We start from the raw sequence: 22,500 nt of genomic DNA, 5'->3' as shown, positions 1-22,500 counted from the left end.
AAAGTGGCAGTGACTGATAATAAATATGTGACATGCTGTATAAAACAGTTCAGATTATTGCACCTCAGATTATCCTGCATCTCATCGCCGAATGTCCTGCGGCTCATCGCCGAACGTCCTGCGGCTCATCGCCGAACGTCCTGCGGCTCATCGCCGAACATCCTGCGGCTCATCGCCGAACGTCCTGCGGCTCATCGCCGAACGTCCTGCGGCTCATCGCCGAACGTCCTGCGGCTCATCGCTGAATGCCCCGCGGCTCATCCTAGGACACATGCTCATTCTCTGAATGCAGAGATGCATTCTGGGATTTGGCAGGGAGGACTCCTACTGCCTCGTTCTGTATTGATATTACAGCACTGACCTCACCCAAAGATCCCACCCAGCAAAGACTGGCATGCGTTTCATTTGTTTAATGCTGGTCTGTGCTGGTTTATGCTGGTCACCCCAGCATGTTCATACTGGTTGACCAGCATTCCAGTGCTAAAACATAATTTATGCTGCGTTCACAAGTATGTGTTGAAAACAAAGTGTCATTTTACACCTCAGGTCCCGACCGACCCGAAGCCATGCAAACACAGCAAAAACGGCTGATTAAACGAGCTGCAGAAGCCGAACTGGTCTGAACTGAACTGGTAACAGCACAGAGCGTTTATCTTTTCACTCAGTTCCTCCTCTGGCTGGGACTTTCTTCATCACACTAGCCCACCAAGCATTTTCTCCTCTTGGGGTCCTACTTATCGATGGCTGTGGCATCACTGGGGTTCAAACCCACAGCCTCCTGGTGGTGGCGAATGTTCAGACCATAGCACTTCTAACAGCTCCTGAAATTACTCAGATTTCTGCCCTTAAATGTTTAATAAACTGTAAAAATGTTTGTTGTGGTCTAAGAATTCACCCCGACATCAGGAGTTTGATGGCCAGAGATCCCACAGCTGTCCACGTCTGGAGGCCCCAGCAAGTGGAGAAACCGAGAAAAAACAAAAACAAATTCTATATTGTTTACTGAATGGAAAAACTAGCAATGAGAGTTCAAAGGACTTCAGACTCTGGTGTCCTAAAGCTCTATTAATCATAAGGCTCTGGATAATGTGATGATATTTTATTATGAATGTAATAAATTGTTACAATCTGCTTTTCTGAGACACTGACTGCATCCTCAAGTGAGGATAATTAGGCCTGTTTAACTGGATTTAATGCAATTGGTAACACACTAATAAAGTCATTGTAGTTGTAGATTATTATTGTCATTATTTATATTATTATTATTATTATTATTATTATTATTATTATTATTATAGTTTTTATATGTAGCATTACAGGCTCTATTTTGTTCCTTATTAAATCTCACAAAAAAACTAATAATCATAATTTACATCATGTGTTGTGAAAATGATGAGATATTTTGCCGTCTCGTCCACCCCCGGTTTATCAAGTCTCATTTTAACAGCAGAGATAAACAGCTCAGAGCTCCTTATGTAGGCACGACGTACGATGTCAGAGGGTCCTGCTGTGGTCATAACGTGCTCTGATCTGTACGACTGTCCAGAATCTGACCGTTACTGTCATTATTAAACATCTCTCGTCCTCAGGCTCGGTGAGGCCGAGCACTCACAGCATCCGTGAGATGTTTCCTGTGTTTAAGTTCTCGTAGTGTGTCCAGCAGCTCCTCATACTGTCCGTCTGATGTTTCCTGGCTGTGGTCAGCACAGAAGGTCAGCCGCAGCATCTCAACGACCCCAACTGCAGTCCCCAGCGGAGCCAGCATGGACCCCACCAGGTAAACCCTCAGGAACCCAGGCTTCACACGCAGCGACAGCAGCTCCCGCGCTAACGGCAACAATGTCCTAATGTCCATCACTGGCAGCCTGCGAGAGACTGAAAACATCAGAGCAGAGAGACCGAAAGCTTCAGAGCAGAGAGACTGAAAACAACAGAGCAGAGAGACTGAAAACATCAGAGCAGAGAGACTGAACACATCAGAGCAGAGAGACCGAACACATCAGAGCAGAGAGACCGAAAACATCAGAGCAGAGAGACTGAAAACAACAGAGCAGAGAGACTGAAAACATCAAAGCAGAGAGACTGAAAACAGCAGAGACTGAAAACATCGAAGCAGAGAGACTGAAAACAACAGAGCAGAGAGACTGAAAACATCAGAGCAGAGAGACTGAAAACAACAGAGCAGAGAGACTGAAAACAACAGAGCGGAGAGACCGAACACATCAGAGCAGAGAGACCGAAAACATCAGAGCAGAGAGGCTGAAAACAACCGAGCGGAGAGACTGAAAACAACAGAGCGGAGAGACCGAAAACATCAGAGCAGAGAGACCGAACACAACAGAGCAGAGAGACCGAAAACATCAGAGCAGAGAGGCTGAAAACAACAGAGCAGAGAGGCTGAAAACAACAGAGCAGAGAGACTGAAAACATCAGAGCAGAGAGACTGAAAACAACAGAGCAGAGAGACCGAAAGCATCAGAGCAGAGAGACCGAAAACTTCAGAGCAGAGAGACTGAAAACAACAGAGCAGAGAGACCAAAAACAACAGAGCGGAGAGACCGAAAACATCAGAGCAGAGAGACCGAACACATCAGAGCAGAGAGACCGAAAACATCAGAGCAGAGAAACCGAAAACATCAGAGCAGAGAGGCTGAAAACAACAGAGCAGAGAGACTGAAAACATCAGAGCAGAGGGACTGAAAACAACAGAGCAGAGAGACTGAAAACATCAGAGCAGAGAGACTGAACACATCAGAGCAGAGAGACGGAAAACATCAGAGCAGAGAGACTGAAAACAACAGAGCAAAGAGACTGAAAACAACAGAGCAGAGAGACTGAAAACATCAGAGCAGAGAGACTGAAAACAACAGAGCAGAGAGACTGAAAACAACAAAGCAGAGACACTGAAAACAACAGAGCAGAGAGACTGAAAACAACAGAGCAGAGAGACTGAAAACATCGAAGCAGAGAGACTGAAAACAACAGAGCAGAGAGACTGAAAACATTGAAGCAGAGAGACTGAAAACAACAGAGCAGAGAGACTGAAAACAACAAACACAGCATAAATAGCACATTCTCCATCAATCCAAAGAACAATTTCACCATGCAGAGAACCATTTAATCACTGAATGGTTCTTTGAGTGTTCATGGTTCTATATAGAACCATGGTATTTACTAAAGAACCCTTAAAGAACCATTAAGAGAGTAGAAGGGAAAGTGTTATGATTTTACTGTGTTTTGATTTTACTGTTATGATTTTTCAGTGTTTCACTGAAATACTCCAGTAATGTAATTAATAACTGATACTCGGCAGATGCTGTAATTAATATATTAACTAGTCATTAGTCATTAATTATACACAACACAATGAACACACACACACACACACACACTTACACGCACTCACAGAGTAACTCACTGGTGTGGTGGAGCTTCTGATGACTGACTCTCTCATTGCGCTTTATATGACTGTGTGACGCAGCACTGAGTGGAGTTTACACGCCTCCTCACAGACTGTGAGTGTGACTGGCTCAGACCGACAGGCTAATGCTAAAGTGTCTGACACGCTTAATTTCACACTCTGTGTAGAGAAATCTGGATTAGACCTACAAACACACACACACACACACACACATGCACACACACACACTGAGCCAGTCTGAGTGATGACTCAGCAGACAGGAATTCATAAACTCAGACATCCTGTACAGAACAGAGTCTGACCACACACACACACACACGATGGTGGTGGTGATGGTGATGGTAATGATGAAGATAGTGATAATGGTGATGGTGATGATGGTGACAATGATGATGGTGATGATGGTAATGGTGATGATGGTAATGATGAAGGTGATGGTGATGATGGTAATGATTATGGTGATGTTGGTGATGATGGTGATAATGTTGATAATGATGATGGTGATAGTGATGATGGTGATAATGTTGGTAATGGTGGTGATGATGATGATGGTAATGATTATGGTGATGTTGGTGATGATGGTGATGGTGATAGTGATGATGGTGATAATGTTGGTAATGATGATGGTAATGGTGGTCATGATGATGATGGTAATGATTGTGGTGATGTTGGTGATGGTGATAGTGATGATGGTGATAATGTTGGTAATGATGACGGTAATGGTGATGATGATGATGATGATGATGGTAATGATTATGGTGATGTTGGTGATGATGGTGATGGTGATGATGGTGATAATGTTGGTAATGATGATGGTAATGGTGGTGATGATGATGGTGATGGTAATGATTATGGTGATGTTGGTGATGATGGTGATGGTGATGATGGTGATAATGTTGGTAATGATGATGGTAATGGTGGTGATGATGATGGTGATGGTAATGATTATGGTGATGATGGTGATGGTGATGATGGTGATAATGTTGGTAATGATGATGGTAATGGTGGTGATGATGATGGTGATGGTAATGATTATGGTGATGTTGGTGATGATGGTGATGGTGATGATGGTGATAATGTTGGTAATGATGATGGTAATGGTGGTGATGATGATGGTGATGGTAATGATTATGGTGATGTTGGTGATGATGGTGATGGTGATGATGGTGATAATGTTGGTAATGATGATGGTAATGGTGGTGATGATGATGGTGATGGTAATGATTATGGTGATGTTGGTGATGATGGTGATGGTGATGATGGTGATAATGTTGGTAATGATGATGGTAATGGTGATGATGACTGAGTGCGGTACAGTTCAGGAACAGTTTACAGGCTGTTAATGTGAGTCTGAGGTGGTCCAGTTTGGGCCCACAACTCCTGCAGTCAGACAGTCAGACAGTCAGTCAGTCTGTCAGCACTTCTAAAAGTCAGTGTAGATCTGAGGAGACAACCTGATTGTGTGCTCTGTTTGGGTTTGGGTTCTGTAAGCTTCCAGGATAACATCTGGAACACGCACTGGCCAAGTTGTTAGAGCTCAGTCCATGGTAAGAAGATTAAACGTCTGAAAACATTTTTCTCACCAACACAAAAACATGACAAGGTGCTGCAGTGAGACGCTGTGCTGACCTCTGACTGTACGACACCAGCTACACAGGGAGGAGGAAAACATGACAATGAGTCTATACAGTGAATACAGTGAAATAAACAGGTAATACAGTGGTCTATACAGTGAATACAGCCGTGTTATAGTTATTACAGTAAATACAGTGATGTGTACAGTTAATACAGTGGTATACACAATTAATACAGAGCTGTGTGAAACAATGAATACAGTGGTAAAAACAAATACAGTGATATTTACAGTAAATGGCATTACAGTGACATATACTGTCAATCATTTCTCCTCCTGTAGTCAGTGAACACATGGATTACCTGCAAATATAAAGATTATTAGATACATATTTGCATATATATTCACAGTTCACGTCTTTAGCTGATTGTAACTGCACTGAACTCTCACTGCACGTCTTTCATATCACTCACTGTTTATGTCTTTTTCACAGATCTCATTATGTTGATCTAAATCAAGAGAGTTTTTGTACATTTACTTACTGAAAAAAGTTTCACCAAACAGAATGTTTACATTTGACCCTCCAGCTTTTGTGACGCTACAACCTACAAAGTGTATGAACCAATATATTAAACAGGGCAGCTGAGGTGACTAACAGCGAACTTTAATCCCCACCAAACCCTCTTTACATTTCCAGCAACTCTGCACTGTATAACCCTCTTAGTACACTGGGTACGGTCAGAGTAGAAGCAGTGTGGAAACAGGTACAATAACTTCTTTCTACTGTAATGTTCATGTGTTGGTTATTATCTCAATGAACTGTTGGGAACAAAACTCAGTCTGAACTGACTGTAGCCCCACAAAATTCAGTCTGAACCGACTGTAGCCCCACAAAATTCAGTCTGAACCGACTGTAGCCCCAAAAAATTCCCTCTGAACCAACTGTAGCCCATAAAATTCAATCTGAACTGACTGTAGCTCCAAAAAATTCCCTCTGAACCGACTGTAGCCCACAAAATTCAGTCTGAACCGACTGTAGCCCCACAAAATTCTGACTGAACCAACTGTAGTCCCACAAAATTCTGACTGAACCGATTGTAGCCCACAAAATTCAGTCTGAACCGACTGTAGCCCCACAAAATTCTGACTGAACCAACTGTAGTCCCACAAAATTCTGACTGAACCGATTGTAGCCCACAAAATTCAGTCTGAACCGACTGTAGCCCCACAAAATTCTGACTGAACCGACTGTAGTCCCACAAAATTCTGACTGAACCGACTGTAGCCCACAAAATTCCGTCTGAACTGACTGTAGTCCCACAAAATTCCATCTGAACCGACTGTAGTTCCACAAAATTCTGACTGAACCGACTGTAGCCCACAAAATTCCATCTGAACTGACTGTAGCCTACAAAATTCCATCTGAACCGACTGTAGCCCCACAAAATTCTGACTGAATCGATTGTAGCCCCACAAAATTCCATCTGAACTGACTGTAGCCCACAAAATTCCATCTGAACTGACTGTAGCCCACAAAATTCCATCTGCACTGACTGTAGTCCCACAAAATTCTGACTGAACCGACTGTAGCCCACAAAATTCCATCTGAACCGACTGTAGCCCCACAAAATTCTGACTGAATCGATTGTAGCCCCACAAAATTCCATCTGAACTGACTGTAGCCCACAAAATTCCATCTGAACCAACTGTAGCCCACAAAATTCCGTCTGAACCGACTGTAGTCCCACAAAATTCCATCTGAACCGACTGTAGTTCCACAAAATTCCATCTGAACCAATTGTAGCCCACAAAATTCTGACTGAACCGACTGTAGTCCACAAAATTCCATCTGAACCGATTGTAGCCCACAAAATTCCATCTGAACCGACTGTAGCCAACAAAATTCTGACTGAACCGACTGTACCCCACAAAATTCCGTCTGAACCGACTGTAGCCAACAAAATTCTGTCTGAACCTGATTAATTGTTGTAATCAAAAGATTTGAGAGCTGATGTCCAAATCTGACTAGTCAACCCAGGAAAGTCCAGTCCAATCAGGTTTGGACGTACACCTGAAGGTGCAGTGAGCTCAGACTGATTCAGCGTCTAGCCAAGAAACTGTGTATGAACATCAGCACACTGCCGCCCCCCCGGACTGTAAACCACACCACACACACACTTCATCGCCATGGAGATGGGCAGCAGGGCCTGGGTGTGTCTGCCGTGTCTGGCTCGTTATGCAGGTGAGTCACAAAACACACCTAAACACTCAGCCACACTCACAACTGAGGCTGGTTCCTACCTGCACAGGACACACGGCAGAATCTGTGGCCTCAGGCGGCACTTTACTGAACACCACACCCACAACAACCCAGCACACACACTTCACACCCTCCGCACTCTACACGCCGCACAATCACAGCCCATGATAATCAGTACATTCACTCAAATAAAGCTTTATTTCATTTAATCACTTTTAAAAGCTGTGAATTCAGATGCTGAGCTCCTCAAAGCGCTGTTACAGTCCAACAGTGACGATGTGCAGTAACACCTCAGCTCTAGAATCATCCATAAGGTTTCACTTCCATAGTAAATTCCTGATAAGACAGCAGCAACATTATGTATTATTCAATAATATTAATAATGGAATATTATTATTAATAAATACAGATGAACTGCTAGTTTTTTTCTAAAGTGATTGGGTGAATTTACAGCCTCTGATACTCTACCCTATACTCTGATACCCTGATACCCTATACTCTGATACCCTGATACCCTGATACCCTATACTCTGATACCCTGATACCCTATACTCTGATACCCTGATACCCTGATACCCTATACTCTGATACCCTGATACCCTATACTCTGATACCCTGATACCCTGATACCCTATACTCTGATACCCTGATACCCTGATACCCTATACTCTGATACCCTGATACCCTGATACCCTATACTCTGATACCCTGATACCCTGATACCCTATACTCTGATACCCTGATACCCTGATACCCTATACTCTGATAGCCCCTGTGTTACTTAGCTGTAGTCAATCTGTATTTATTTTAAACATAAAAATAATAATAAGAGTCTTTAAACTGTATGTGGGGATGCTGTCATGGCTAAACAGTCACAGCACTGCTGTTTTCTTATTGCGTAATATTCCTCAGAAATTCTCTCCTGTTACAACAGGCCCAGCTCTGCCTGTCAGCGTTAGCATTAACTCTCGTCATGCTGGACTCAATAGAGAGTGAACATTAGTGTTAGCTTTAGGCTAAGAGGCTGTTTAAACGCAGAGAAGAGGAACGTTGTGTTGAAGCGTCAGATTTACATTGTGATTTTACACCAACAGGAAGAGTAAACATGGAAAAACAGCACAGACTAGGATGGATTCCACACTGGTTTAACTGGTTTAATAAAATGTAATTTTAAATTTAATTTAAATGTTGTTCATGGTTGCCAACAGTTGACTTGCTAATGCTGTTCCTCTAGCTGACTGTAGTTCAGCTTAGCTACGTCTGACTGTAGACCAGCTTAGCTACGTCTGACTGTAGATCAGCTTAGCTACGTCTGACTGTAAATCAGCTTAGCTTCGTCTGACTGTAGATCAGCTTAGCTTCGTCTAACTGTAGATCAGCTTAGCTTCGTCTGACTGTAGATCAGCTTAGCTACGTCTGACTGTAGATCAGCTTAGCTTCGTCTGACTGTAAATCAGCTTAGCTACGTCTGACTGTAAATCAGCTTAGATTCGTCTGAGTGTAGATCAGCTTAGCTACGTCTGACTGTAGATCAGCTTAGCTTCGTCTGACTGTAGATCAGCTTAGCTACATCTGACTGTAGATCAGCTTAGCTTCGTCTGACTGTAGATCAGCTTAGCTTCGTCTGACTGTAGATCAGCTTAGCTTCGTCTGACTGTAGATCATCTTAGCTTCGTCTGACTGTAGATCAGCTTAGCTAAGCTACGTCTGACTGTAGTTCAGCTTAGCTACGTCTGACTGTAGTTCAGCTTAGCTACGTCTGACTGTAGACCAGCTTAGCTACATCTGACTGTAGATCAGCTAAGCTACGTCTGACTGTAGATCAGCTAAGCTACGTCTGACTGTAGACCAGCTTAGCTACGTCTGACTGTAGATCAGCTTAGCTTCGTCTGACTGTAGATCAGCTTAGCTTCGTCTGACTGTAGATCAGCTTAGCTTCGTCTGACTGTAGATCAGCTTAGCTTCGTCTGACTGTAGATCAGCTTAACTAAGCTACGTCTGACTGTAGTTCAGCTTAGCTACGTCTGACTGTAGACCAGCTTAGCTACATCTGACTGTAGATCAGCTTAGCTTCGTCTGACTGTAGATCAGCTTAGCTACGTCTGACTGTAGATCAGCTTAGCTTCGTCTGACTGTAGATCAGCTTAGCTTCGTCTGACTGTAGATCAGCTTAGCTAAGCTACGTCTGACTGTAGATCAGCTTAGCTACGTCTGACTGTAGTTCAGCTTAGCTACGTCTGACTGTAGACCAGCTTAGCTACATCTGACTGTAGATCAGCTAAGCTACGTCTGACTGTAGATCAGCTAAGCTACGTCTGACTGTAGACCAGCTTAGCTACGTCTGACTGTAGATCAGCTTAGCTACGCCTGACTGTAGATCAGCTAAGCTACGTCTGACTGTAGATCAGCTAAGCTACGTCTGACTGTAGATCAGCTAAGATACGTCTGACTGTAGATCAGCTTAGCTACACCTGACTGTAGATCAGCTAAGCTACGTCTGACTGTAGATCAGCTAAGCTACGTCTGACTGTAGATCAGCTTAGCTACGTCTGACTGTAGATCAGCTAAGCTTAGTCTGACTGTAGATCAGCTTAGCTACGTCTGACTGTAGATCAGCTAAGCTACGTCTGACTGTAGCTCAGCTTAGCTTCGTCTGACTGTAGATCAGCTTAGCTACGTCTGACTGTAGATCAGCTAAGCTACATCTGACTGTAGATCAGCTTAGCTACGTCTGACTGTAGATCAGCTTAGCTAAACTACGTCTGACTGTAGATCAGCTAAGCTACGTCTGACTGTAGATCAGCTTAGCTTCGTCTGACTGTAGATCAGCTTAGCTTAGTCTGACTGTAGATCAGCTAAGCTACGTCTGACTGTAGATCAGATTAGCTACGTCTGACTGTAAATCAGCTTAGCTACGTCTGACTGTAGATCAGCTTAGCTTCGTCTGACTGTAAATCAGCTTAGCTACGTCTGACTGTAGATCAGCTTAGCTTCGTCTGACTGTAGATCAGCTTAGCTAAGCTACGTCTGACTGTAGATCAGCTAAGCTACGTCTGACTGTAGATCAGCTTAGCTACGCCTGACTGTAGATCATCTTAGCTTAGTCTGACTGTAGATCAGCTTAGCTATGCCTGACTGTAGATCAGCTTAGCTACGTCTGACTGTAGATCAGCTTAGCTACGTCTGACTGTAGATCAGCTAAGCTACGTCTGACTGTAGATCAGCGTAGCTACGCCTGACTGTAGATCAGCTTAGCTACGTCTGACTGTACATCAGCTAAGCTACGTCTGACTGTAGATCAGCTTAGCTACGTCTGACTGTAGATCAGCTTAGCTACGTCTGACTGTAGTTCAGCTTAGCTACGTCTGACTGTAGACCAGCTTAGCTACATCTGACTGTAGATCAGCTAAGCTACGTCTGACTGTAGATCAGCTAAGCTACGTCTGACTGTAGACCAGCTTAGCTACGTCTGACTGTAGATCAGCTTAGCTACGCCTGACTGTAGATCAGCTAAGCTACGTCTGACTGTAGATCAGCTAAGCTACGTCTGACTGTAGATCAGCTAAGATACGTCTGACTGTAGATCAGCTTAGCTACACCTGACTGTAGATCAGCTAAGCTACGTCTGACTGTAGATCAGCTAAGCTACGTCTGACTGTAGATCAGCTTAGCTACGTCTGACTGTAGATCAGCTAAGCTTAGTCTGACTGTAGATCAGCTTAGCTACGTCTGACTGTAGATCAGCTAAGCTACGTCTGACTGTAGCTCGGCTTAGCTTCGTCTGACTGTAGATCAGCTTAGCTACGTCTGACTGTAGATCAGCTAAGCTACATCTGACTGTAGATCAGCTTAGCTACGTCTGACTGTAGATCAGCTTAGCTAAACTACGTCTGACTGTAGATCAGCTAAGCTACGTCTGACTGTAGATCAGCTTAGCTTCGTCTGACTGTAGATCAGCTTAGCTTAGTCTGACTGTAGATCAGCTAAGCTACGTCTGACTGTAGATCAGATTAGCTACGTCTGACTGTAAATCAGCTTAGCTACGTCTGACTGTAGATCAGCTTAGCTTCGTCTGACTGTAAATCAGCTTAGCTACGTCTGACTGTAGATCAGCTTAGCTTCGTCTGACTGTAGATCAGCTTAGCTAAGCTACGTCTGACTGTAGATCAGCTAAGCTACGTCTGACTGTAGATCAGCTTAGCTACGCCTGACTGTAGATCATCTTAGCTTAGTCTGACTGTAGATCAGCTTAGCTATGCCTGACTGTAGATCAGCTTAGCTACGTCTGACTGTAGATCAGCTTAGCTACGTCTGACTGTAGATCAGCTAAGCTACGTCTGACTGTAGATCAGCGTAGCTACGCCTGACTGTAGATCAGCTTAGCTACGTCTGACTGTACATCAGCTAAGCTACGTCTGACTGTAGATCAGCTTAGCTACGTCTGACTGTAGATCAGCTTAGCTACGTCTGACTGTAGATCAGCTTAGCTTAGTCTGACTGTAAATCAGCTTAGCTACGTCTGACTGTAGATCAGCTTAGCTAGATCAGAGATGTTAGTGATGGAGATGTTATTGATGGAGATATTAGTGATGGAGATATTAGTGATGGAGATGTTAGTGCAGATGTTAGTGATGGAGATGTTAATGTAGATTTTAGTGGTGTAGATGTTAGTGTAGATGTTAGTGATGTAGATGTTAATGTACATTTTAGTGGTGTAGATGTTAGTGTAGATGTTAGTGATGTAGATGTTAGTGGAAATGTTAGTGATGGAGATGTTAGTAATATAGATGTTAGTGTAGATGTTAGTGGTGTAGATGTTAGTGCAGATGTTAGTGATGTAGATGTTAGTGTAGATGTTAGTGATGTAGATTTAGTGTAGATGTTAGTGGTGTAGATGTTATTGATGTAGATGTTAGTGATGTAGATTTAGTGTAGATGTTAGTGTAGATGTTAGTAATGTAGATTTAGTGTAGATGTTAGTGTAGATGTTAGTGATGTAGATTTAGTGTAGATATTAGTGGTGTAGATGTTAGTGATGTAGATGTTAGTGATGTAGATGTTAGTGATGTAGATTTAGTGTAGATGTTAGTGTAGATGTTAATGTAGATTTTAGTGGTGTAGATGTTAGTGTAGATGTTAGTGTAGATGTTAGTGTAGATGTTAGTGATGTAGATGTTAGTGGAAATGTTAGTGATGTAGATGTTAGTGTAGATATTACTGATGTGTTGTGCTGTGTTACTGATGTTGAAATGTGTGTGTGTGTTTTGATTCATGGTGAGGGTGTGGCACCGTGAGGAAGTGTGTATCACTCACACACACACACACACACACACACACACACACACACACACACACAGGTGTGTCACAGCTGAGGTATAAATCTCAGACGGAGGAGCCATTCTGCTTTACAACTCCAGCAGGATCTCGACGGCTGGTTCTTCATCAGGATTTACAGTCGCGGATTACGGGATTAAATCTTCACACTTACTGCCAACACTGTGTGTTTCTCAGAGCTTTCGATGCAGATGTGGATCGTTCCTCTGTTAGCGGGTATGTTTATCACACTCTGTCTGTTTCTTACTGACGCCTGAGCAGCGAAATGATCTGAACTCCAGCTGATATTGCTGATGTTTCTTATTTAGACACTGCTTTAAGCTTATTATAGTCTGTGAAACGTGGCGTGTTCAATAACAGCACTTACTCGTGTTACCCGCGTTCACACTTCTGTGTTAAAAGTAACTCGGAATGTGGGTCTGAAACTGAACACGCTGACGGGTCCGGTTAGACACAGAATGCTGTGAAAATGAGAGAAAGCCTCTGAAATCAGTCAATAAATCTATTGATTCTCGTTATGGGACTGTTGAAAGAAGATTATTAGATTATTCCACCTGTTTCTGTACATCTTGAAAGTGTTTTATTCCATTGGCAGATTAGTTCACTTGTTTTGAGAAATATGAAGATAATTTGCTAATTTCAAGAATAATGATTAAAAGAGCTAAGAAGATGAGCCAGAAAGAAGAAGACACTTTTATAAGATAAAACTTTTTAAAAACAAATAACAAGTTAAATAATCTCATAATATTCTTACAACAGTCTCATAATGAGAAATATATCATATCTCCATTTTTGACGTCATTTGAAAATGCCTGTTTTCCTTTACATTGTGTGTAAATTTCATGTTGAATGGACTAAAGGAAACGGCTCACGTCTGGTTCCTTTGACTTACATTAAAAGTCAAGTATGTTTTTCCTTCTCCTGTAAAGTTAACATTTTGGAGATACAAGGTTTTGTTTCAACATTGACTACATTTAAGATGTTTACACTTGATAAGATATAATGTTTTGCAGTGTATTTTGTTTTTATCTGTTTTTATCTCAGTGTAAGAGTTTTTGTCTTATTTCTAGTCATTTTTTACCTGTTTTGAGTGACTTTATTAAGTAAAATGATCTCACTGTTAACAGATCATTTTGCTTGTGGTAAGAAATTTGCTCAAAACAAGCAGAACTATATGCCAAAACAATGAGATTTATTTGATAAAATTACTGAAAACAAGTCAAAAGTGTCCTGAAATAAGTCATACAATCTTATAATATTCCATCATTCTTCCCTCTGGGGTCAATAAAGTATTCTTATTCTGATTCGGATGAACTACCGCAAAAATTTGAAATATTGGATTTATTAATTCACTCGACAAAGCACCATGTTTGCAGTGCAGCAGTCACGTCTACACTCCAAATTTACATGTGGGCAAGTAAAACTTTAAATCTGGTCAAAATATCGTATTTTGAAATCGCTGTAATGTTATTTGTTAAGTTTATCTGATAATTATTAGATAATCTGACTATTGAGATAATCTGACTACTGAAATAATCTGACTATTGAGATAATCTGACTACTGAGATAATCTGACTATTGACATAATCTGACTACTGAAATAATCTGACTGCTGAGATAATCTGACTACTGAGATAATCTGAAAATCACAAGAAGACAAGTAGGAACGTTTAGAAATAAGTTAAACAATCTTATAGTTACAAAAATGAAGAATAAGAAAAATGGACTAGATTTAAGGTCACTTCACTCGCCACGACTTCACTGCACGCAGTGCTGCAGTATTACTGCACAGTGGTTGGTTAGTGTAGTGGGTAACTCCTCTGCCTTCTATGCTGTAGACTGGGGTTCAATCCCCACCTGGACAAGCCCCCTACACTATACCAATAGGAGTCCTTGGGCAAGACTCCTAACACCACCTTGCCCTCCCTGTGTAAAATGATCAGATTGTAAGTCGCTCTGGAGAAGAGCGTCAGCCAAATGCTGTAAATGTAAATGTTCCAGTTAACCGTCAGGTCAGAACCTACACAGTGAAACAGAACATCTGTCTGAATCTGTTCCTCTTTAAACTCACTAATGCAAAACCATTAAAACACATTACAGTCTTAGAAAAGATGGTTCTTCAAGGGTTCTTTACTGATAAAAATAGTTCTAAATTGAATGATGAACGCTCAAAGAACCATATGCATTGTGAAATTGTGTTGTACATGGTTCTATATAGAACCTTTTTTTAAAAAAGGGTTCTATACGGCACCAAAAAGGGTTCTTCTAATGTGACGATGTTTCCTGCCTCACACTGTGATTAAAGCATAGTTAATGGGTTTGTAATTTCTCTGGTTGGTTCTCTCTGAATGTTTCTCTCTGATGGGATCTCTCAGCGTTAGCCGCGGTGTGCGGAGGGCAGCAGGACTGCAGCCGGGGGGCGTGTTATCCGCCACTGGGGGATCTGTTGATTGGACGAGAGAGACAGCTGAGCGCCTCATCCACCTGCGGCCTCACCGGCATCGAGGTGTACTGCACACCTTTCGGACAGGTAATCAAGCCATGCCCACTCTGCATCCCCCTCACAAGTGAGTCCACCTCACAGTGAACGTGTCCACATTGTGCCCAATTGTGTCGTCGTCCCTCCCTGGTGTCGTGTGACTGGTTAGGTTTACAGGGTTCCAGGTGTGAACGGGGAGCTGGGCTGTTAAATTTGGTGTTTTGGGTACAATTTACTCACACTGACCACTGGATATTCAACACGGCGCCTCATGGTAAAGAATCTCTGAGGATGTGAGGAACAGAACTGCTGCTCTCCACAAAGACGCCTGGGCTATAAGAAGATTACTAACACCCTGAAACTGAGCTACAGCACGGTGGCCAAGGTCATACAGCGGTTTTCCAGGACAGGTTCCACTCGGAACAGGCCTTGCCAGGGTCGACCAGAGAAGCTGAGTCAACGTGTTCAGCGTCACAACATGGCTTCAAAAAATAGAGTCATGAGTGCTGCCAGCATTGCTGCAGAGGTTGAAGAAGTGGGAGGTCAGCCTGTCAGTACTCAGACCATACGCTGCACAATGCATCAACAATGCATGGGGGTCGTCCCAGAAGGAAGCCTCTTCTGAAGCTGAGGCACAAGACAAGCAGTCCAAGAACACAGATTACTGGAACCATGTCCTGAGATAAACTGTTTGGCTCAGATGGTGTCCAGCATGTGTGGTGGTTCCCTGGTGAGGAGCACCAAGACAACTGTCTCTTGCCTACAGACAAGCATGGTGGTGGTAGTATCATGGTCTGGAGCTGCATGAGTGCTGCGGAGCTGCAGTTCATTGAGGGAAACATGAACTCCAACATGTACTGTGACCTTCTGAAGATCCGTGATCCCCCTCCCTTCGGAAACTGCGCCGCATGACAGTTTTCCAACTTGATAACGCCCCCAAACACACCTTCAAGATGACAACAGCCTCACTGAAGGTAAAGTTGATGGACTGGCCAAGTACATCTCCAGACCTAAACCCAGTTGAGCACCTGTGGGGCCTCCTCAAGCAGAAGGAGGAGCAGCACAAGGTGTCTAACATTCCCCAGCTCCGTGACGTCATCACCGAGGAGTGGAAGAAGTAATAATGGTGGTCACACTAAATATTGACCCTTTGAGCCCAATCTGGACACATCCACTGTGAGGTGGACTCACTTGTGCTGCCAGCTGTTTAGACATTAATGTCTGTGTGTTGTTCTTTTCAGAGGACAGTAAATCTGCACTGCTGTACAAGCTGCACACTGACCACTTTAACTTATATCAGAGGTTCAGTTCTACAGTGTCGTCCCATCAGAAGATAGAATAACATATCTGCAGAAACGTGAAGGGTGCGCTCACTTTAGTGAGATACTGTGTATATATATATATATATATATATATATATATATATATACACACACACAGATTTATTTATTTATTTGTTTGTTTATTCATGAATGATCCATGTGCTCATTACTCTCCAGCAACAAAACCCCTGCGCTGATGACTCCTCAGGTTCTGTCCATCTATCAGAGAATATTCACTATAATTATGAGTTCTTTAACAGTGGAATACAAAATCTCCATTAATAACAGCTTATACCAGCTCTAATCATATGTGTGATCAGAGCACAGACTCCAATTATGGCAACATTCCTCCCTGAGCTGCTGACATTCTGACGTTCCGCTCGTCTGTACGTTCCGCGCTGATTAAAGATGATGAGATGTTTGTGAGGGACTGGAGTCATGTCTGCTGTGCTGACTCAGGCTTTCCTGCCTCACACTGTGATTATTACATTAAAGCATAGTTAATGGGTTTGAGGGAAGGAGCTGTAAACTCACGCTGAGCTCTGAGTGCAGGACCCAAAACCACTAACACAGAGAGCACATCTGGTTCTCTTTTAGTGAGTTAAAGGTCGTTTGGTCCAAATTCTGCTGTTTGTTTAAGCTTCAGTAATAAGTTTGGCACATTTTACACAGTAAAGATTACTTTTATGTACTTTTAATACTGTAAAGATTACTTTTACATAATTTACATACAGTGAAAATTACTTTTACAAAATGTTGTACTGTAAAGATTATGTTTACACACCTTTTATACTGTAAAGACAACTATTACATACTTTTTATACTGCAAAGAATAATTATCTATAATTTCAATGCTGTAAAAATTACTTTTACATAATGTTGTAATGTAAAAATTAAGTTTACACACCTTTTATACTATAAAGACAACTTTTACATACTTTTTAAACTGTAAATGTTACTTTTATGTAATTTCCATACTGTAAAAATTACTTTTACATAATGTTGTACTGTAAAGATTATGTTTACACACCTTTTATACCGTAAAGACAACTATTACATACTTTTTATACTGCAAAGAATAATTATCTATAATTTCAATGCTGTAAAAATTACTTTTACATAATGTTGTAATGTAAAAATTAAGTTTACACACCTTTTATACTATAAAGACAACTTTTACATACTTTTTAAACTGTAAATGTTACTTTTATGTAATTTCCATACTGTAAAAATTACTTTTACATAATGTTGTACTGTAAAAATTACTTTTACACACTGCTTATTTAGTAAAGACAACATTTACAAACTTTTTTGTAAAAACAACTTTCACTCTTTTTTAGCACATAAATTTAAATCTATATTTAAAGGTGTAAATTTAATGACTGTAAATATAATGACCATGAACTTTGAATTGAGTAACTCTGCTCTTGTCTGCCCCCCAGTTTAAGATGAAGTGCTGTCCATGCGACTCTCGGAACCCTGCAGGTCTTAATGCCCACACTATCCAGAACATTCTGCCCAATGCCACACCTGACAGGTGGTGGCAGTCCAAGAAAGGTGACCCACCCTATCGCTTTAAACACTTATATATTTGGTAGAAATGCTGTATTGCTGTAAATTTACTAAAGTAAATTGCTGAGGTTTATACTGTGATGCTATTGTAAAGGCACTATATAAATAAAAGTGATGATGATGATGATGCTAAGGCTGCTGTATTTGTGTAGATGTCAGTCCGGTCACTCTGCAGCTGGACCTACAGCAGATGTTCCATGTGGACAATGTGATGCTTTCGTTTAAGGTACACATGAACGCTGCAGTTCAGAATCACTTCGTTTATCACATTTAAAACACAAACTTCATTTCCGATTTCTACTAATTAACTGCAACCTTTAGAAGTCGTACAACAGTTAGCATACGAGCTTAGCATTTTATACATTTATCTGCAACACGATTGAAACACATTTATTTATAGGGTCCCCGGCCAGATGCACTGGTGATTGAGCGGACAAAGGATTATGGGAGAACCTGGCAACCTGCACTGTACATGGCAACTGACTGCCCCTCCTCCTTCCCCCAAGTTACCACAGCAGCGCCTCGCAACCTCGACAACACGTACTGCTACACGCTGCCCACCACCTCCCCAAACCCGTACCAGGACCAACGGGTAACACCATCATATACACTAGTCTAGTAGGAGGAGAGCTAAGACACAGGTCTGAGGGTCAGTTCTGAGATAAAGGTCTGAGGGACAAGTATGATGATCTGGTCTGAGGAACAAGTCTGAGGAACAGGTCTGAGGGTCAGTTCTGAGATAAAGGTCTGAGGGACAAGTCTGAGGAACAGGTCTGAGGGTCAGTTCTGAGATAAAAGTCTGAGGAACAAGTCTGAAGAACAGGTCCGAGATATAGGTCTGAGGGACAAGTATGATGGTCTGGTCTAAGAGACAGGTCTAAGCAGTAGTTCTGAGAGACAGGTCTCAGGGACAGATGTGAGGGACTGGTCTGAGGGACAAGTATGATGGTCTAGTCTAAGAGACAGGTCTGAGGACAGGTCTAAGAGACAGGTCTGAGGACTGGTCTAAGAGACAGGTCTGAGGACAGGTCTAAGACACAGGTCTGAGGACTGGTCTAAGAGACAGGTCTGAGGACTGGTCTAAGAGACAGGTCCGAGGACTGGTCTAAGAGACAGGTCTGAGGACTGGTCTAAGAGACAGGTCTGAGGACAGGTCTAAGAGACAGGTCTGAGGACTGGTCTAAGAGACAGGTCTGAGGACTGGTCTAAGAGACAGTTTGAATGGATTGTTCTAAAGACGGTTGTAAGAGACTTTTCTAAGAGGATGGTCTGAAGAACAGTTCTCAGAATCTGAGGGACATTATTATTCACTGTTTATTGATTATTGATTTCTCTCTATCTCCTCGCAGATTTATTTCCACCCTCTTCACCAGTACAGCAACATTAACTACCCAACAGAGCATAAAATAGAAGGTGAACAAACTGATTCTAATCAATACAGACTTCTAATCAATACATGATCCGCTGGACTGATTGATCACTGATCGACTGAAGGAATAATTTACTGATTGATGCATTGATTGATTGATTGAATGACTGACATTGATATACTGATTAATTAATGGTTCTGCAGGTCTGTGTGTGAATCTGACCTTTTTAGGTGACTGATTGATGGAGTAATTGATTGACCGATCAATGTATTGATATACTGATTGATTATCCCTGCAGAGGTCAGTGGTTTTACGGGTCTGCGTGTGAAACTGACCCAGTTGGGCGATGTTCCTCGGCTGCCCGGCCGCAGCCCCAGCCGATTCTACGCTCTGAAGGAGCTGAAGGTCACAGGGTCGTGCTTCTGCCATGGGCATGCTAACCGCTGCATACTGGGCCTCGAATCCAACTACCTACCTACTGCACAGGTAATCTATACAGACCCACCCACCAACCAATTTACACCTATGATACCTCAAAAAACAAAAAACATGAGTGTCAGAAAAACTAGGAGGTCTGAAAATAGTCTGATCTAGCTTAATATATAATATATAATAATATCACACACCTGCACGCGGATCTATACACCAATGACAGACAGGTGTTACAGTGATGATGCACTTGTGTGTTTCAGGTGAACGGAGTGTGTGAGTGCCAACACAACACAGCCGGGCTCAACTGTGAGCACTGCGCTGAGTTTTACAACGACCTGCCCTGGAGACCAGCAGAGCGGGACAACCCACACACCTGCAAACGTAATGAACACCTTCACCTGCTGTAACACCTGCAAAGCTAATCAACACCTTCACCTGCTGTAACACCTGCAAACCTAATCAACACCTTCACCTGCTGTAACACCTGCAAACCTAATCAACTCCTTCACCTGCTGTAACACCTGCAAACCTAATCAACACCTTCACCTACTGTAACACCTGCAAACCAAATCAACTCCTTCACCGGCTGTAACACCTGCAAAGCTAATCAACACCTTCACCTGCTGTAACACCTGCAAACCTAATCAACACCTTCACCTGCTGTAACACCTGCAAACCTAATCAACTCCTTCACCTGCTGTAACACCTGCAAAGCTAATCAACACCTTCACCTGCTGTAACACCTGCAAACCTAATCAACTCCTTCACCTGCTGTAACACCTGCAAAGCTAATCAACACCTTCACCTGCTGTAACACCTGCAAACCTAATCAACACCTTCACCTACTGTAACACCTGCAAACCTAATCAACTCCTTCACCTGCTGTAACACCTGCAAACCTAATCAACACCTTCACCTGCTGTAACACCTGCAAACGTAATGAACACCTTCACCTGCTGTAACACCTGCAAACCTAATCAACACCTTCACCTGCTGTAACACCTGCAAACGTAATGAACACCTTCACCTGCTGTAACACCTGCAAACCTAATCAACACCTTCACCTGCTGTAACACCTGCAAACCTAATCAACTCCTTCACCTACTGTAACACCTGCAAAGCTAATCAACTCCTTCACCTGCTGTAACACCTGCAAACCTAATCAACTCCTTCACCTACTGTAACACCTGCAAACCTAATCAACACCTTCACCTGCTGTAACACCTGCAAACCTAATCAACAAGCCAATTTGAATTACTCGTTAATTAAACATAGGCCACGTGGTAGTAATAATGCTATAAAACTCGATTTACACAGTTTTACTTTATTTGGATACTGTTTTGTCTGTTTGACCCTCGGCCCACCACAAACACCGCACAGGGCCAAAAGTTAGGGCACCCCTGATTTAGGCACTCATTATTGTCCCTTTTTAAAGAGGAAGAGACGTTTTGGCTTGTTTGTTTATTATTTTGCACCTCAGTCAGTCAAACCCCGAATGTGACCCAGAGAGAACCTCTGACAAATAAATGCTAATCATCTATATCACGGCTGACTCCCTCTGACTTCTGTTCATATGAAGTGTCTGCTGCCCCCTGCAGGCTGCGAGTGTAATAACCATGCTGAGCGGTGTCACTTCGACCGTGAGCTGTACGAACAGAGCGGCCGGCGCAGTGGGGGGGTATGCGACGGGTGTCTACACAACACCGCCGGGCTGCACTGTGAACACTGCGCCACCAACTACTACAGAAACCCCAACAGCAACATGCAGCGCCCCGACGCCTGCCTGCGTAAGTTACACAGACAGCAAACTCACTGCTTATAAACAAACCCACCTGTACGTTTACATTTATATTTATATTCTATTTAGATCAACAATACAGAATAAAGCAGAACAAAAGGCCCAAATCAGGAATACATGCATATTAAACAACATGCTTTACTTATGAGAGCCTTTGGAGCCCCCTAGTGGCCGGACTATGAACATCAGTGTGTCTTTTTATTGTGAATAGAATGAAACAATCAAAGCCAAATTTATTAAAACAATAACAATAATTTGTGTGTTTGTGTGTGTGTGCGTACGTGTGTGTGTGTCCGTCCAGCGTGTCAGTGTGACAGTGCGGGCTCTGGGAGTGGTCGTCAGTGTGACCCTGTTACCGGACTGTGTGTGTGTAAGGCTAATGTGGAGGGCTCCCGCTGTGACCGCTGTAAAGTTGGATATTACGGCCTGAGCTCCGCCGACCCACTCGGCTGCTCGCGTGAGTGACCTTACATTTCATTTATAGATTCCTTATTGATTTAAACGTCCGTTTAAAAGCTTTAGTCTAAAATGAGTCAGTAGAGATGGAAACACACGGACCAGCTGCAGTGGACAACAGCTGTTTGATCGAATGGCACGTTTTTCCATTTTTACGTGAAATTCATGTATATTAACAGACACAGTACTGCAAATACTATGGCACAATTTCTGTTTACTTACCCAACTAAGCAACATGCACTGTACAAATATCAAAGCATATTAATAGATATCAGGGCAAAGCACGACTATCAAAGCTAGTCCTTCATTTAAGACCATAAAAATCAAAAGCACTGCTGTAGTAACCTCTAGCCCCTATGGGGTGTTAGCGCAGAGCTAATGTGTGAAACTTTTTTGGCCGTTCTAGATAAAACCCAGACATCTGGAGTGGGTAACAGTCATCATCTATCTGAGCCTGTGTGTATCAGTGTTACAGCGACTCTC

General features: G+C 42.6%; 1 protein-coding gene across 1 annotated transcript in view; it reads left to right on the top strand.

Moving 5' to 3' along the window:
- Nucleotides 1–12,628: 12,628 nt before the first annotated feature.
- The window catches only part of si:ch1073-15f12.3 (laminin subunit beta-3), a 22,872-nt gene continuing 13,000 nt past the window's right edge, over nucleotides 12,629–22,500 (top strand). The window contains exons 1-10 of the mRNA XM_037532147.1: nucleotides 12,629–12,804; nucleotides 14,964–15,118; nucleotides 17,832–17,946; nucleotides 18,114–18,187; nucleotides 18,362–18,553; nucleotides 19,311–19,374; nucleotides 19,630–19,817; nucleotides 20,024–20,144; nucleotides 21,362–21,550; nucleotides 21,863–22,018. Coding sequence (XP_037388044.1) covers nucleotides 12,774–12,804; nucleotides 14,964–15,118; nucleotides 17,832–17,946; nucleotides 18,114–18,187; nucleotides 18,362–18,553; nucleotides 19,311–19,374; nucleotides 19,630–19,817; nucleotides 20,024–20,144; nucleotides 21,362–21,550; nucleotides 21,863–22,018 — 1,285 coding nt within the window. The 5' untranslated portion in view covers nucleotides 12,629–12,773. The remainder of the gene's footprint in view (nucleotides 12,805–14,963; nucleotides 15,119–17,831; nucleotides 17,947–18,113; nucleotides 18,188–18,361; nucleotides 18,554–19,310; nucleotides 19,375–19,629; nucleotides 19,818–20,023; nucleotides 20,145–21,361; nucleotides 21,551–21,862; nucleotides 22,019–22,500) is intronic.

This window comes from Pygocentrus nattereri, chromosome 21, assembly GCF_015220715.1.
Source record: "Pygocentrus nattereri isolate fPygNat1 chromosome 21, fPygNat1.pri, whole genome shotgun sequence".
NCBI classification, from domain to species: Eukaryota; Metazoa; Chordata; class Actinopteri; order Characiformes; family Serrasalmidae; genus Pygocentrus; species Pygocentrus nattereri.
Note: the sequence above shows the minus strand (reverse complement) of the source record. Positions and strands in the feature narration are given on the sequence as shown.